Here is a 13234-nt window from a genome sequence, read left to right on the forward strand (position 1 = left end):
AACAAACCTTGGATCATGTTCGAGTCGGGTCAATTTAGGTTTCGGGTCACCTTCAGCTGTTGCAGTTCAGGTCAATTTCGGATCTCAGATTGGGTCAATCGGGCTGGGTTGATTTTGTCAGGTCTAATTATACTAAGGGGGCTGGTATACCACTTTCACGATTTTATATTAACATTAAGGACCTACGTATAAGATTGATTTGCCCACAAATATGGGGGAGTAGAAGAGGAACAAAATGGTTTATAGAACTTAAAAAGTTGAAAGTCCGAAAATGGGGATATATAAACCAATAGAGGATAGTACATTTTATTGGCAAACAGGATAGCAAGCAGATTTACAAAAGGGAACATATAATGCAGCAGTTTTCACAGTTAGAATCATGATAAAATTGCGCATACTCTGATGAGTTCAGCGCCACGATCATTATCCGGCTCTTCCAATGACATCATCATGTTAGAAGATCTTCACCCGCCAAAAAAAAAAAAAAAAAAACAGATACTATCAGACTACCAAAATAAAGAGCTTTTTACATAGGCGCATTAAATGTTCAAACACTATACACTTCGCCAAAACTTTTGCTCTAGAATCGAGAACATAAAGTAGTTCTCGCAGTACTTGTACACAGAAGTCATAAACTCCCAAAAAATTCCGGCTGCAAATATTTTTTTGTCAGGGGGTGTATGAATTAAGATGCAAGCCTGAGTTACACTTTGATGAAACACAAATTCTCATTATAGACGGACACTATCCGTCTATACGTATAGACGGATACCATTTCCCCTTACAAAATACTCATTTGCCATAAAGTGGGAAGCACATGGGAGTGTCCCACCTTATCCCCCTACCCATTTTATTAGAGGTCTTTACCCGTCTGTTCGCCCCACCCGTCTATACCAAGACCTATTGTTGATGAAAGGGTATTGGGTTGGATCAGATAACATAATGGCTGCTTCTGTAACACGCTTGAAGAAAAATGCAGTGACTATTTGCCATCAAAGCTTTATTTGAGTTTTGCCAACTAGACTGCATAGACATTGCCCAACCCCAACCAAGCCCAAATTGATCTGAACCAAAACCCCGAAAAAACAACTGAAGATAGACCCAAAATGACTAGTTTGAACGAAAAAAAACTTAATCACCACGGCCTAAAAAACGACAGACTGACCTTACTTGTAATTACTGATCCCAAAAAGACAAACATGAGAATTGACCTGTCATGACACTTAAAGCAGACTCATTTACTAGGTCTACCGTTTATGCCATCAACGCACCAAATTCCATAAATCAAAAAAGGGGATTCATTAATCCACAGCGTCAATGCATGGGGCACGCAGATCTGTGAGAGGTGCGTGTACCACACGCACACATAGTTCCGTTCCCCAATACATTGACCCTGCTGTGGTAGCATCTCCCCTAAAACTAGTTAACTTTTTGGTTCCTTTGGGCCTTTTTTCTTTGACCTGGTAAAAGTATAGTATTACATAGAGAACAAGTGCTATAAACTTAGGTTAAGTCGGATGATGCTACCTTGTTCAATCATTACCCATTGTCCATTGGTATCCCTCTTAAACACGCGTGGCTGTCCCATCCGAAATACCTCCTTCCAGTTTGAATGTTTGATCAAATAATCCCACTGCCTACAGGAAACAGAAAAGGTTAGAATAGGTTAGAATAGTACACATGATATTCTGAGGTAAATGCTGTGTGGACAGTGTGGCCAGCGAGATTAGTCTATCCAAATTCCAGAGTGTATCAATCAAACTCAACTCATGCCTCGCAATCAGGGAATCGCCTTCATTTCCATTGGAAGAGAGTCGTCAGTTTCTTGCTACATTCAGTACTTTCATGAATTATGTACCACTTGTTTCATTTTGGTGTAAACCATCCAGTTTTCACCGGATTCAAGCAGGGTAGGGCCATAACGGCAGTAAGGTTCACCTTCTTGCCTTTTAACACTGCCACATTTCGAGGGTCACAACCATGAGACCACGTGAGACCTCATGTAAAGTTTGATCAACTCCCACGACTTGACCTAAGTTCTCAGCGGTTATACACCACCATTGTTGTATATACCACAATGGACCAGCTATTGGACTTATATAAACTGCATCCAGAAGGGGAAGACTCCCTCATTTACAATGTGGATAATCTTCAACACTGTGTTAAAACCCACCCCAAATGAGCTTGGAAAAGTTCAGTCTTACTCAACTACTCTAAAATGAACCAACGTGCAAGAGCTACACAATGACACATTAACGACTACACAGATCCTACCAGGCTACCATAGACAAGCTCGGGGACAAAGAGGGAACAAGATGTGAATTCACCTCGGCTATGTTACTCAGTCTTTACATATTACCTCGCGTACCCCTGTCCAACACGAGTATGAGAACTGGAGGCTTCATTAAAACCAAAAACCATGTTTATTTTTCAAAAGGAAGCAGAGTCTGAGACTTCTGCACGTGTCAGGTATATGCTAGACGAATTATTCGTAACTCCTAATACACCAAAGAGACAGGAGGGGGTGTTACCATGTTAGGAAGTACACTTATTGTTATTGCTATTTTTGACAAAGTAATATACAACAGTCAGACAGATAATAAATTAGATCGTGTATTTTCATTTTCTTGAAGTTGGAAAAGAGGGACCTAACAGAGAGGTATCAAGTTCACATTAACTTGATGAATCCAATAGCTCAACAAGCACGCTGACTTCTTAATTGACAATCAGTGGCAATCAGAAACATCAGGCTACATAGAAATCAACACAATATGACGGCGTCTGTGAAGAAAATTCAAACCTTCTTTGATTATATACAAAATCTGGTGCCTCAGCATAAGGGGACGTAGAACATGTGTGAAGGATTTCTGAATCAGGCAGCTGCTGCAGATAAGTAGCCATTTGAACCTTACGCACACTCCTGCATCAGAAGTGAAAACATCAGAACATATCACTATAATATATACACAGAAACCCAAATTCTTCTAACATATACTTCCTTATATATGTCGACCTCATTTTTAAAGACACACTAATATCTGCCAGAGTATATGAGTGAATATCATCAAATTAGCACTCTTGTGAAAGCATCATTCAATCTGAATTTGAATCTATATGTTCCATAACCTTCAAAAAATATACTAACATTATTGAAAAGCTAATCGATTAAATTGACCAACTTGAAACAAAATCTACCAAGAACTTGGAGCAATGATGAACTGGTCTGTCTCAGTGTCGTATGTGTCCAATAATTTCCCCCTCCAACAAGGGTCCTCAAATGAAGCAGAAACCCGAATTCTTCTTACAAGTTCATCTGGACACCTTGTTGTCTTATCAAAAATGGCTGGGGTAACAGCTCCCGTCATAGTTTCCATCTGGAATGCAACAAAAATAATTTAGAACTTTAATATCCTAAAAATCTTAAATTAGTGTCAAATTTGTTGTAGGAGGGAGCAAATTCCAAATACCATGTCTTGTCATGACCAAGAGGAATGTGACACATCCCATAGTGTGGAGTGAATATCTCACAAGTTGAAGGTCTTAACAGAAGAAAGCGTGAAAAAAGGCAAGGCATCTTTTAAACAGTATGCTTATCTTATGCATGTGGTCATGCACATTGTAAAACAAAAAATGAAACTGATGGCACAATAGTAAAGCTGAAGAGTAGTGTAGTGGAGTAGCAAGCATAACCTAAGATATAAATGACAGCCATTCTATGCAAAGACACGTAAAAAATTTAGTGGGGCATAAATTAACTAAGTACACAACAATAAACATATTTTGACTCTCAAGTTAACATAATGAAACAAAAGAAACGTCAGATAGCATAGATAAATAATTTAGAGCATCTTCAGCCCTCACCAAGAAGCCCGTAAATATTGGGTAAGCATTCCCTTCGCCGTCATTTTTAGTATTGTGACCAAGGACAAATAAAGTTTGAATATGAAACTTCAGTGCACTCTTTCCCAAACCTTCGATTATTTTAGCACACAACGGAAATGAATAGCCGCCCTTTGTATTGTTTTTATGTCTAGCTTTCCCAGCAAGCTGCTCACAGTTAAATAAAATGGATTGTTGCAGTTAAGCATATAACTTCTAGATATAACTTTTGAAATTGAATACAAAGCAGCAGTTCTTACAGACCAAGGATGGGGTATCATCAAATCCGCCAATGAGATGCACCTGCAAACATTGAGATGCAAATTCTCTCATAAAGAAGCAAGCATCAATAGTAGGCCAATATACATAAAAAGGAGCCAAGATCCTCTCCATTTCCTAAAAGAAATGGATAAAAGAAATGGATGGTCGATTTTCTTTGAATAGTCGAGAACTCGAGATCATATTCTGTCATTGAACGGCTCTAAGTTTATACAACAACAACATCAGAGCCTTAATCCCAAAATAATTTGAGGTCGGCGGACATGAATCATTTGTTGGAAACTTGGAACCGTCCATGGGCGAACGCACACCTCAATGTGAAAAATAGCAAAGAAAAAGAGAAAAACAAAAGGGGAGTGAAACATTGAAACATAATACAAAAGCCGGGTAAACTTATAGGTTTTAAAATTGAAATCCGAATTTCTTTTATAAAAACTTAGAATTTAAATCGAGAATAAAAATTAAAACGATTTTGAAAACCGAAGTAAACTTAAGGGTCCGGAAATACCTTAAAAGTGAACCAAAGATTAATATATAAGAAAGTTGTAGGTCAAAAGGTATAATAAATCCAAAAGGAACAAATAATTTTTTAAAAATTAAATAAAAACATCATATATCTCAAATAACGCCAAATACTAAAAATCTACATATATCCTTGCCCTCCATTGTGCCCTCTCCGTCACCATTCCCTCATCCAACCCCAGATATCTCATATCATGCTGTATCAGCCATGTCTTTTTTGGTCTCCCTCTACCCCAAGCAACCTTGTCTGTTGCCTAGGCCTCCAACCTTATAACGGGTGCGTCCATAGGTCTCCTTCTTACCTGATCAAACCATCTTAATCGGTTATCCATCATCTTGTCCTCTATTGGCGTCACTTTCACTTTTTCCCTAATCACCTCATTCCTTAATCGATCTTTCCTTGTATGGCCGCACATCCACCTCAACATACGCATCTCCGCCAGACTCATCTTTTGAATGTGACAATGTTTCACAGCCCAACACTCGGAGCCGTAAAGTAAGGCAAGCCTAATCGTCGTGCGATAAAATTTTCCCTTTAATACTTTGGGCATATCTTTATCGCATAAAAACCCGTAAGCACTTTTCCATTTCAACCGGTAGGGATTTTTGGTATGAGTCACTCACACAATAATAAAGATAATAAGAATCGGAAAAATAACAAGGACACAATATTTACGAGGTTCACCAACTTGGCTACGTCCTCACTATAGTCGCACTAGGAATTTTATTGATCACTCAAATAAATATAACAATGAGGAAATGAGGATGCTAATCTACGTAGTTTTCCTCTTCTTTTATAGCTAATGACAAGCTACAACTCCAGATATAATAAGTACATGAAACTCTTCATATTGATTTCATGTGATCAATGCAAAGTAAGTTTCATTGAGTTAGAATTTCATTTACGTATGTTTCTCATGAAACATACTTCTCCATAATGGAGGGAATTAATTCTAACAATCTCCCACCTCCCGACAATTATGGAGGTAACACCAACTTTACTTTTCCACCTAATGCGACCATGTCTTTGCTCATGCTAAATGCAAGAGCGCAGACCTCGACCCTTCACCATTCAAGTTTGTTCCCACCGGCAACCATACTTGTCGGGCTTCATTCCTCGTTTTCCGGGGCGTGCACTCCCACCTAAATGAAATACCCTTACATGCCTTATTAGAACTTCTTGATTTTTCATACACATTTGAGCGTGCCAGTTTCACCTTGTGCGTTCTCGGACCACCTTCTGTCTTCAAGCCACCGATTTTACTCCCACGGTGCTTATTGTAAGGCCCACTATGCATAGTTTTCGGATCCTGCAACAAGTCTCGTGAAACCACTATATTCTTCATCCCTTCAGCAATTACACTACTCATGTCACTACACCCTGCACTGGTGTACAAAGTTCCACTCTTAGTCCCACGAGCTACCAGTATAGCTTTCTTGACTATTATCCAGGAACTTTGCTCAAAGACAACTTTGTAGCCTACTTCATCGAGCTTTCCAACAGATATCAATTTCTTTTTTAAGTTCGGAATGAACATGACATCTGTTAGCTCCCACCAACCCCCGGGTACGTATCTCAACATCACCTTTTCCCATAATCGGCACCGCTTTACCATTTGCCAAGTAAGTAGTACCACACCGTTCACCAATAAATTTATGAAAGGAATTTTTATTTGGAGAAGCGTGAAATGATACACTAGAGTCTAATACCCAAGACTCAATCGGATCTTCGACACTCACTGCCAAAAGATCACCTTCATCCTCCGGAGCTATAGCCGCATTTCCATCCTCATTATTACGCTGTTGTCCATTTTTCTTAGGATTTGGACAATTCCACCTTACATGTCCACTCTTACCACAATTCCAACATGTAGCACCTCCTCTAATTGTTGACTTTGATTTTCCACGATAACCACCTCTATTATTTTTATTTCCTCTACTATCAGCAATTAATCCACTCCCATTGATTCCCGACGTCTCACATAATTCATTCTTGCGAATGCTCTCGCTAAGAATTAGATCACATACATTTTCAAATTTGAGCTTTTCTTGCCCTTACGAACTACTAATTGGAGTCACCGTAGTATCCCAACTACTAGGTAACGAGGATAATAAAATTAATGCTTTTATCTCATCATCAAAATCAATATTTACGGAGCTAAGTTGTCTTGTAATCACATTAAAATCAATATGATCCACCATTGTGGTTCCTTCTTGCATTTGTAAACCAAACAATCTACGCATAAGGAAAACCTTATTTGTAGCTGAAGGTGTCTCATACATATTTTCTAGGACATTCATGATGTCCAATGTCGTCTTTGCACTCATCACATTGAAGGCAACATTACGTGCCAGCGTTAATCTCACCACACCTAGCGCTTGCCTGTCCAATTTTTCCCACTCTTCCTTTTCAATGGAATCCGGCTTAGTGCCTTCCAAAAGAAGACGTAGATTCTTTGAATACAAATAATCCGTTATTTGCATTTTCCAGAAAGAAAAATCTTTCCCATCGAATTTATCGAACAAAATTTTACCTCCTTCCATTATTGTGAATTTTAGTGGATCGCTCTTCCCTCATCTGCCCAACCGAGCTCTGATACCCGTTTGTAGGGATTTTTGGTATGAGGCACTCACACAATAATAAAGATAATAAGAATCGGAAAAATAACAAGGACACAATATTTACGAGGTTCACCAACTTGGCTACGTCCTCATTATAGTCGCACTAGGAATTTTATTGATCACTCAAATAAATATAACAATGAGGAAATGAGGATGCTAATCTACGTAGTTTTCCTCTTCTTTTATAGCTAATGACAAGCTATAACTCCACATATAATAAGTACATGAAACTCTTCATATTGATTTCATGTGATCAATGCAAAGTAAGTTTCATTGAGTTAGAATTTCATTTACGTATGTTTCTCATGAAACATACTTCTCCATAATGGAGGGAATTAATTCTAACGCAACCATCTCACTTTAATTCTGTGAGCCACATCTCCGTCTAACTCTCCATCTTTTTGAATAATAGATCCTAGATATCTAAAGAAATCTGACCCCTCAACAACATTCCATCAAAAATAATACTCCCCACCTCTATCGATCTCGACCCCACCACCACGTTACTGAACTAACACCTCAAATACTCGGTCTTACTCCTGCTTAGCCTAAACCCACAAGTCTCCAAAGTATGCCTCCACATTTCCAACTTTCTCTCGACCCCCTCTTTCGTCTCATCAATCAACACAATATCATCCGCAAACATCATACACCAAGGGATGTCGTCCTAAATATCTCTTGTCAACTCATCCATAACCATAGCAAAGAGAAAGGGACTAAGTGCGGAACCCTGATGCACCCTAATGGTAATGGGAAATTCTTCCGTTCTCCCAACATTAGTGCGAACACTTGGTGTAGCACCCTCATACATGTCCTTTATGAGGTCATATATTTTCGAGACACACCCTTTCTCGCCAAAGCTTATGCATGAAAATAAAGAGATAATGGGTAAAGAATACAAACTATCATTATTTGATTCAATACAAACTATTATTATATGATTCTTCGAGAGGAAATGGAAAGAAGAGAAATGGAGAGGATCCTTTAGAAGGCACGAGTTTATGTAACATACTCACATCTAACTCTGCGTCAAGTTTCTGATCAGCCAATTTCGACAGCATCTGTGAGAGACCAATCTTGACAATCTTTGGAGAATCCATGTGAGCAGCTGATGTCCTGCAAAGGGATGGAGTCAAGTTAGATAATGCAGAAGAAGATAGCTCTTACAGAGTTCCATCGAAACTGAACTTCAATCCAAAGGAACTTACATTCCATTGTTCCGGTTTCTAATAACAATCCCCACACAAGTAGTCGCTTCGTCTGTGCCAACTAACTTTCATGACATCCAAATAGAAAAAGTGCACAGACATCGTTTAGTTAAGCCGTTAATGAAAATTCAGATATATCATAGATTTGTGTCAACAAAGCATTATAAAAGCCCACAAGTATATTTCCATAAGTATTATTGTAAAATTGTATTTTACTTGACTTAATTACCCTTTTAAAAATATTAAAATAACTTTTACAACAATATCATATTTTATAATAAGGATCTGAGTTTCTTTAATAGATGATTTTCCAATATTTTAGAGACAAACCGCCATGAAAGAGATATTTTGTATAAAGCCGTGAGCTTAGTGGACAAAGTTTCCAAAATCTACCTTCCATATGATGATGTGTGAACTTTGCTGCAATATACCTCTTTAAAAATTGATATGAGATCCATGACAACACAACCATAAATAAATACATCAAACTGAAAAAAACTAGAACAAAGTAACTCAATGGCACGGTTTAAACACTAAAGAAAGCATAAACTCCAACCTAGTCGCGTAAACTTTCAAACTAACGAACTTTAACTTACATCGACAAGCATAGGATCAACGGTCGCATATTCTCGTTGGAACAAGTAAACATGCTTGCTCTTTGTCAATCCATCTGACGATGATGCTTCAGAAGCCGAAAAGACTTTCTCCGGGGTCGCTCTCAAAGAAAGAGAAGCAGATATGAGTGCAGGATGCTCCATCAAAGCAACAAGGTCACAACTCCCCTAAACAACCAAATAATATTCACTTCTTTCAACAATGAAAACCAAAGGGTGTTCCAAATCTAGTAATACTCCCTCCCATTCAAAATAAACCTCCCTATTTCCTTTTCCGTCTATTCACGATAACCTCCCTATTTCCTTTTTTGGTAAGTGTTTGTGTGGTCCAAATTTAATTGTATGGTGGGGTAGTGTATTTGTGTGGTTCAAATTTAATTATATGGTGGGGTAGTGTGTTTCCTTAATATTTGTGCCAAAATGAAATGGGAGGTTTATTGTGAATGGGAGGGAGTACTACATTACAACTACATGATCCCTTACTAGAGCCGAGTCACGTGTACGGGTGTATGGGTACAGATCTCGGGATACTACAAACAAACTTTGTTGTACCTTTACCGACAATTTTAGTATCGAGAAATTCAAAATTCCACAATTTTTATACATGCAAGACTTCAAATAAATTTTTAGCAAAACCACATAAACCTACATTGTCGGGGTATGCCACTGATTCCTTATACTCCCTGCGATTCCCAAATCAACCATTTGACTTTATGCGAGACGGCACTTGGACTAGATCATTTTGCATTACTTATATCAATTTTGTGTAAGTCTTGCTTGCGACGGGTCGCGGGTTGCGACGGGTAGTTTGTGAGAGGAAATGGGTAGAGGGGACAAAGGAGGGTCCCCCCATGTGCTTCCCCCACTCAAGGCAAATGGGTAATTTGTGAGGGGATATGGTATCCGTCTCTTATTTGTGACGGATACCTTCCGTCACAAATAAGAATTTGTGATCAATTTTTCCCTGAGATTAATATTTCTTTTTATAACAAATGTAAATATTTTCGGTTATATAGTTTCATATAATATATTCCATATATTTTATGGTCCAAGTTATTACGACTTTGAATCCAAAAGTCAAATAGTAAGTCTTCGTAATCAGTGGGAGTACAACACACATACAAAAAAAAAAAAAAAAAAAAAAAAAATTTAAAAAATAATAAAAAGCGATATTTAGCCGGACAATAACAAACATATCAAACTCTTGAAGACAAATAAACAAATAGGTGTAATAGCTACTCCCTCTGTCGCATTTGTTTACCTTTGGGTATAGCACAAAGACTGAGAAAAGAGGAGGGGAGTAATAGTTGTTAGTGAATGTCAAGTGGACCATAATAGATGTGTGATCAAATTACCCATAAAAAATCTTCATATTATAGAAAGGTAAACAAATGAAAGACACACCCTAAATTGGAATAGGTAAACAAATGACCAAGACGGAGGAATAATTAAATCCGTTGACATCCATTGAAGCTATAACACAATTAGCACCAAATAAAAGGTACCTCATTGTTAGAATTGTTTTGGAACGGAACGCCGCCGACGAATATCATAACTTCCTCAAATAGCTAATCAGCTGTTTAATCCCCTAAATAACGATAGTGAACTTGAAATCAAACAACCAAAATCACTAAAATTTCACAAACAAAAGAGGGGGGACAATCCCTTATGCCCGCCACAAATGAGAATTTGTGATCAAACAATCTACAGGGAATAAATAACTTCAACAAAATTAAAAGCAGTGTAAATGCAAATACTTAAATTTAATCAAATTACAAAGAATTAGCATTAAAAAGATCATAAGATAGATGATTATTAAATCAAATACAGTAAAGAAGAGGCAAATGAAAATCTTACAAGTGTGAAATGTTATCGGAGGTAGAGTTCGCCGATTGTGGTGGTTGTCTTTTTTCCGGGGAAAATTAGTTTAGTTATTATGCAGAAAGTTTGGGTACTGTTTATTGTTTGTTTAATCAGGCCTACCAACCAAGGTGATGCTCATACGTGCTGTGACTTGTCTAAATCGGGCCTTGTTAGTAGGACCCAACTTCTAACGACCTCTACTTTTGGAATTCTCCCGCATCCCCTCTTCTGATCGTTTCTATGTAGATTGGCCGTCACAAATGTATTTTCTTCATTTGTTACGGCAATATTTCGTCTAGACCTGGTAAAAGTATACCGAATCCAAAAAAATTGATCGAAAATACCTGAATCGACACCTGACCGTACACCCAAAAGGTATAACTGAACTTCACCCCGAAACCTGAATCGATCTGAAATAATTCAAAATCAAACCGAATTTGTAATATCCGAAATAGACCCAAAATCGAATGAACCTGAACTATTTCAACCTGAATTGTTTTAATGTGAACTGATATATACCTGAACTGATTTCAACTCGTACATTGATGACAGAAACCCAACATTGAAACCCGAAATGACCCGAATGTACCTAGGCGTTACATCTAGAGTGTCTTTTTGTACATGAGTGTCACCCATTTGACGTCAATGAATTAATATTATATCGTAGTTATACCAAAAACATTATTTATTACTTTTTAAACAAAATTATTCGTATTATATCCAATGTTTTCAATAAAGACCTAATCCCTTGACATCCGATCCGATTATGATCTAACTCGAATCTCATCTGCTCTGATATTAACCCGACTCGAACTTTATTTACATCAATATTGACCCAACTCGAACCTGAACCGATCCGAAATATCTGCAACCGATTAAAAGTGCAAACTGAATCCAACCCGAGTTGAACCGAACTGAAATCGAAAAAAACAGATAAACCGAAATAACCCGATCCGAAATAACCCGAACCGAAACTGATCCGATTGACCCGTTTGCCACCTTTATTTTCGTCATAAGGTTGTAACCTCTCACAAGAGCAAGTGAGAGGGATTAGTCAAATTAACTAATAAAATCTTTGGTAAATCGTAGACCTGAAAATGACCCGACTTGAATGATCCGAAATAAATAGAATAATTTTTTTTTTTTTTTTGTGAAAATATAAGTTTTCATTCAATGAACAACCCAACTATTACATACTGTTAGAGCTAATCACATGTCGATTAATCCCCAAACCATGTAAGTGCATCAATCTATGACAAAACTCGAGTATTTTTACATTTTAAATGACAATGCCCAACTCTTATCCTAATGACATTCTTCACTGAACTCTGCAAATTAACTCGGGTCTTTGCAGGAACCCCTCTTATCTACTCTGGTTCCTGCACAACTAGAGTCTGTAAATCAATCAAACGACAACCATGGCCACAATCAGCTTTTGGATCATGATCCTTACTAGTTTTAAACCAATGCAAATTGCACGGGTTTGTTGTTTAGATTGTTGTAGCAAAATGTGTTAATAGTGAATGCTTCTTTAACTGAAATATATATCGAGGGTATCTAAAATATAGCAATAATAAAGTTGTATCTATCGAGAGTATCTAAAATATGGCAATAATAAAAATACAACAATAACTTATCGAAAATTTCAAAGCATAATAAAAGTAGACAAATTTGAAAGGAAAAAAAAAACAATAACTTCTCGAAAACTTCTTTATACAGTACGTTGTTTATTCTACTAGACACGCATTTATCATTATAGCAAAGCAGAATCTTCAGTCCATTTTTGCTTGTGACTCTTGAAATAGCCACATAGAGCTGACCGTGCGTAAACACCGGCCTTGGAATATAAAGCCCAACATGTGCTAGTCTATGCTAAAGACTGCCCTTAACTCTTATTTATTGTCCTTGCAAAACACACTGCCACAGGGAATTATCTTCTGTCAATCTGTACCGGGAACTTACTGGAATCAGATTGACTAAGTGTAATACAGGCAATATGCACTTTATCGCCCTTATGACTGCCTGATACGACTGTTGCTCTCATTAGACGTGATCCTAAATCTGTCACTATTAGTCGAGTGCCGTTGCACAATCCGCGAGATTAGTCAATGTTTCGAAGAAGCATCACTATAGCACCTACCTTCAGCTTTAATTCGTGATTTGGAAGCTCAAAACACTTAATTGAGTTAAGAAATTATGTGGAATACAGATCATGCACCCCAATATTGCTCTCATCTTTACTAACCT

General features: G+C 37.6%; 1 protein-coding gene across 2 annotated transcripts; it reads right to left on the reverse strand.

Moving 5' to 3' along the window:
• Nucleotides 1-257: 257 nt before the first annotated feature.
• On the reverse strand, nucleotides 258-11192 carry LOC141605109 (protein N-terminal asparagine amidohydrolase). 2 transcript variants are annotated; one of them, XR_012526297.1, is made up of 11 exons: nucleotides 10982-11192; nucleotides 10630-10712; nucleotides 9107-9292; nucleotides 8511-8575; nucleotides 8319-8418; nucleotides 4144-4182; nucleotides 3862-4047; nucleotides 3196-3374; nucleotides 2801-2920; nucleotides 1528-1633; nucleotides 258-462 (listed from the first exon to the last, which is right to left on the reverse strand). XR_012526297.1 is itself a non-coding variant. In XM_074423754.1 (11 exons), exons 2-11 carry the CDS (start codon nucleotides 10675-10677, stop codon nucleotides 449-451), a joined length of 1047 nt encoding a protein of 348 aa, XP_074279855.1. In that variant the 5' UTR covers nucleotides 10678-10712; nucleotides 10982-11117; the 3' UTR covers nucleotides 258-448. The 2 variants fall into 2 exon arrangements, 1 of the variants encoding a protein (XP_074279855.1); XM_074423754.1 differs by having other exon boundaries at nucleotides 1528-1637; nucleotides 10982-11117.
• Nucleotides 11193-13234: the final 2042 nt, after the last annotated feature.

The sequence above is a fragment of the Silene latifolia genome, chromosome 1, assembly GCF_048544455.1.
Source record: "Silene latifolia isolate original U9 population chromosome 1, ASM4854445v1, whole genome shotgun sequence".
Taxonomy (NCBI): domain Eukaryota; kingdom Viridiplantae; phylum Streptophyta; class Magnoliopsida; order Caryophyllales; family Caryophyllaceae; genus Silene; species Silene latifolia.

What these genes read in the sequence shown, in the direction of transcription:
- LOC141605109 (XM_074423754.1), bottom strand. Translation starts at nt 10,677, where the DNA reads ATGATATTCGTCGGCGGCGTTCCGTTCCAAAACAATTCTAACAATGAG. An exon ending in CAATATTTACGGGCTTCTTG is followed by an intron (nt 3,375 to 3,861) that starts GTGAGGGCTGAA and finishes GTTGCATTCCAG; the next exon opens with ATGGAAACTATGACGGGAGC. An exon ending in ATCATTGCTCCAAGTTCTTG is followed by an intron (nt 2,921 to 3,195) that starts GTAGATTTTGTT and finishes CTTCTGATGCAG; the next exon opens with GAGTGTGCGTAAGGTTCAAA.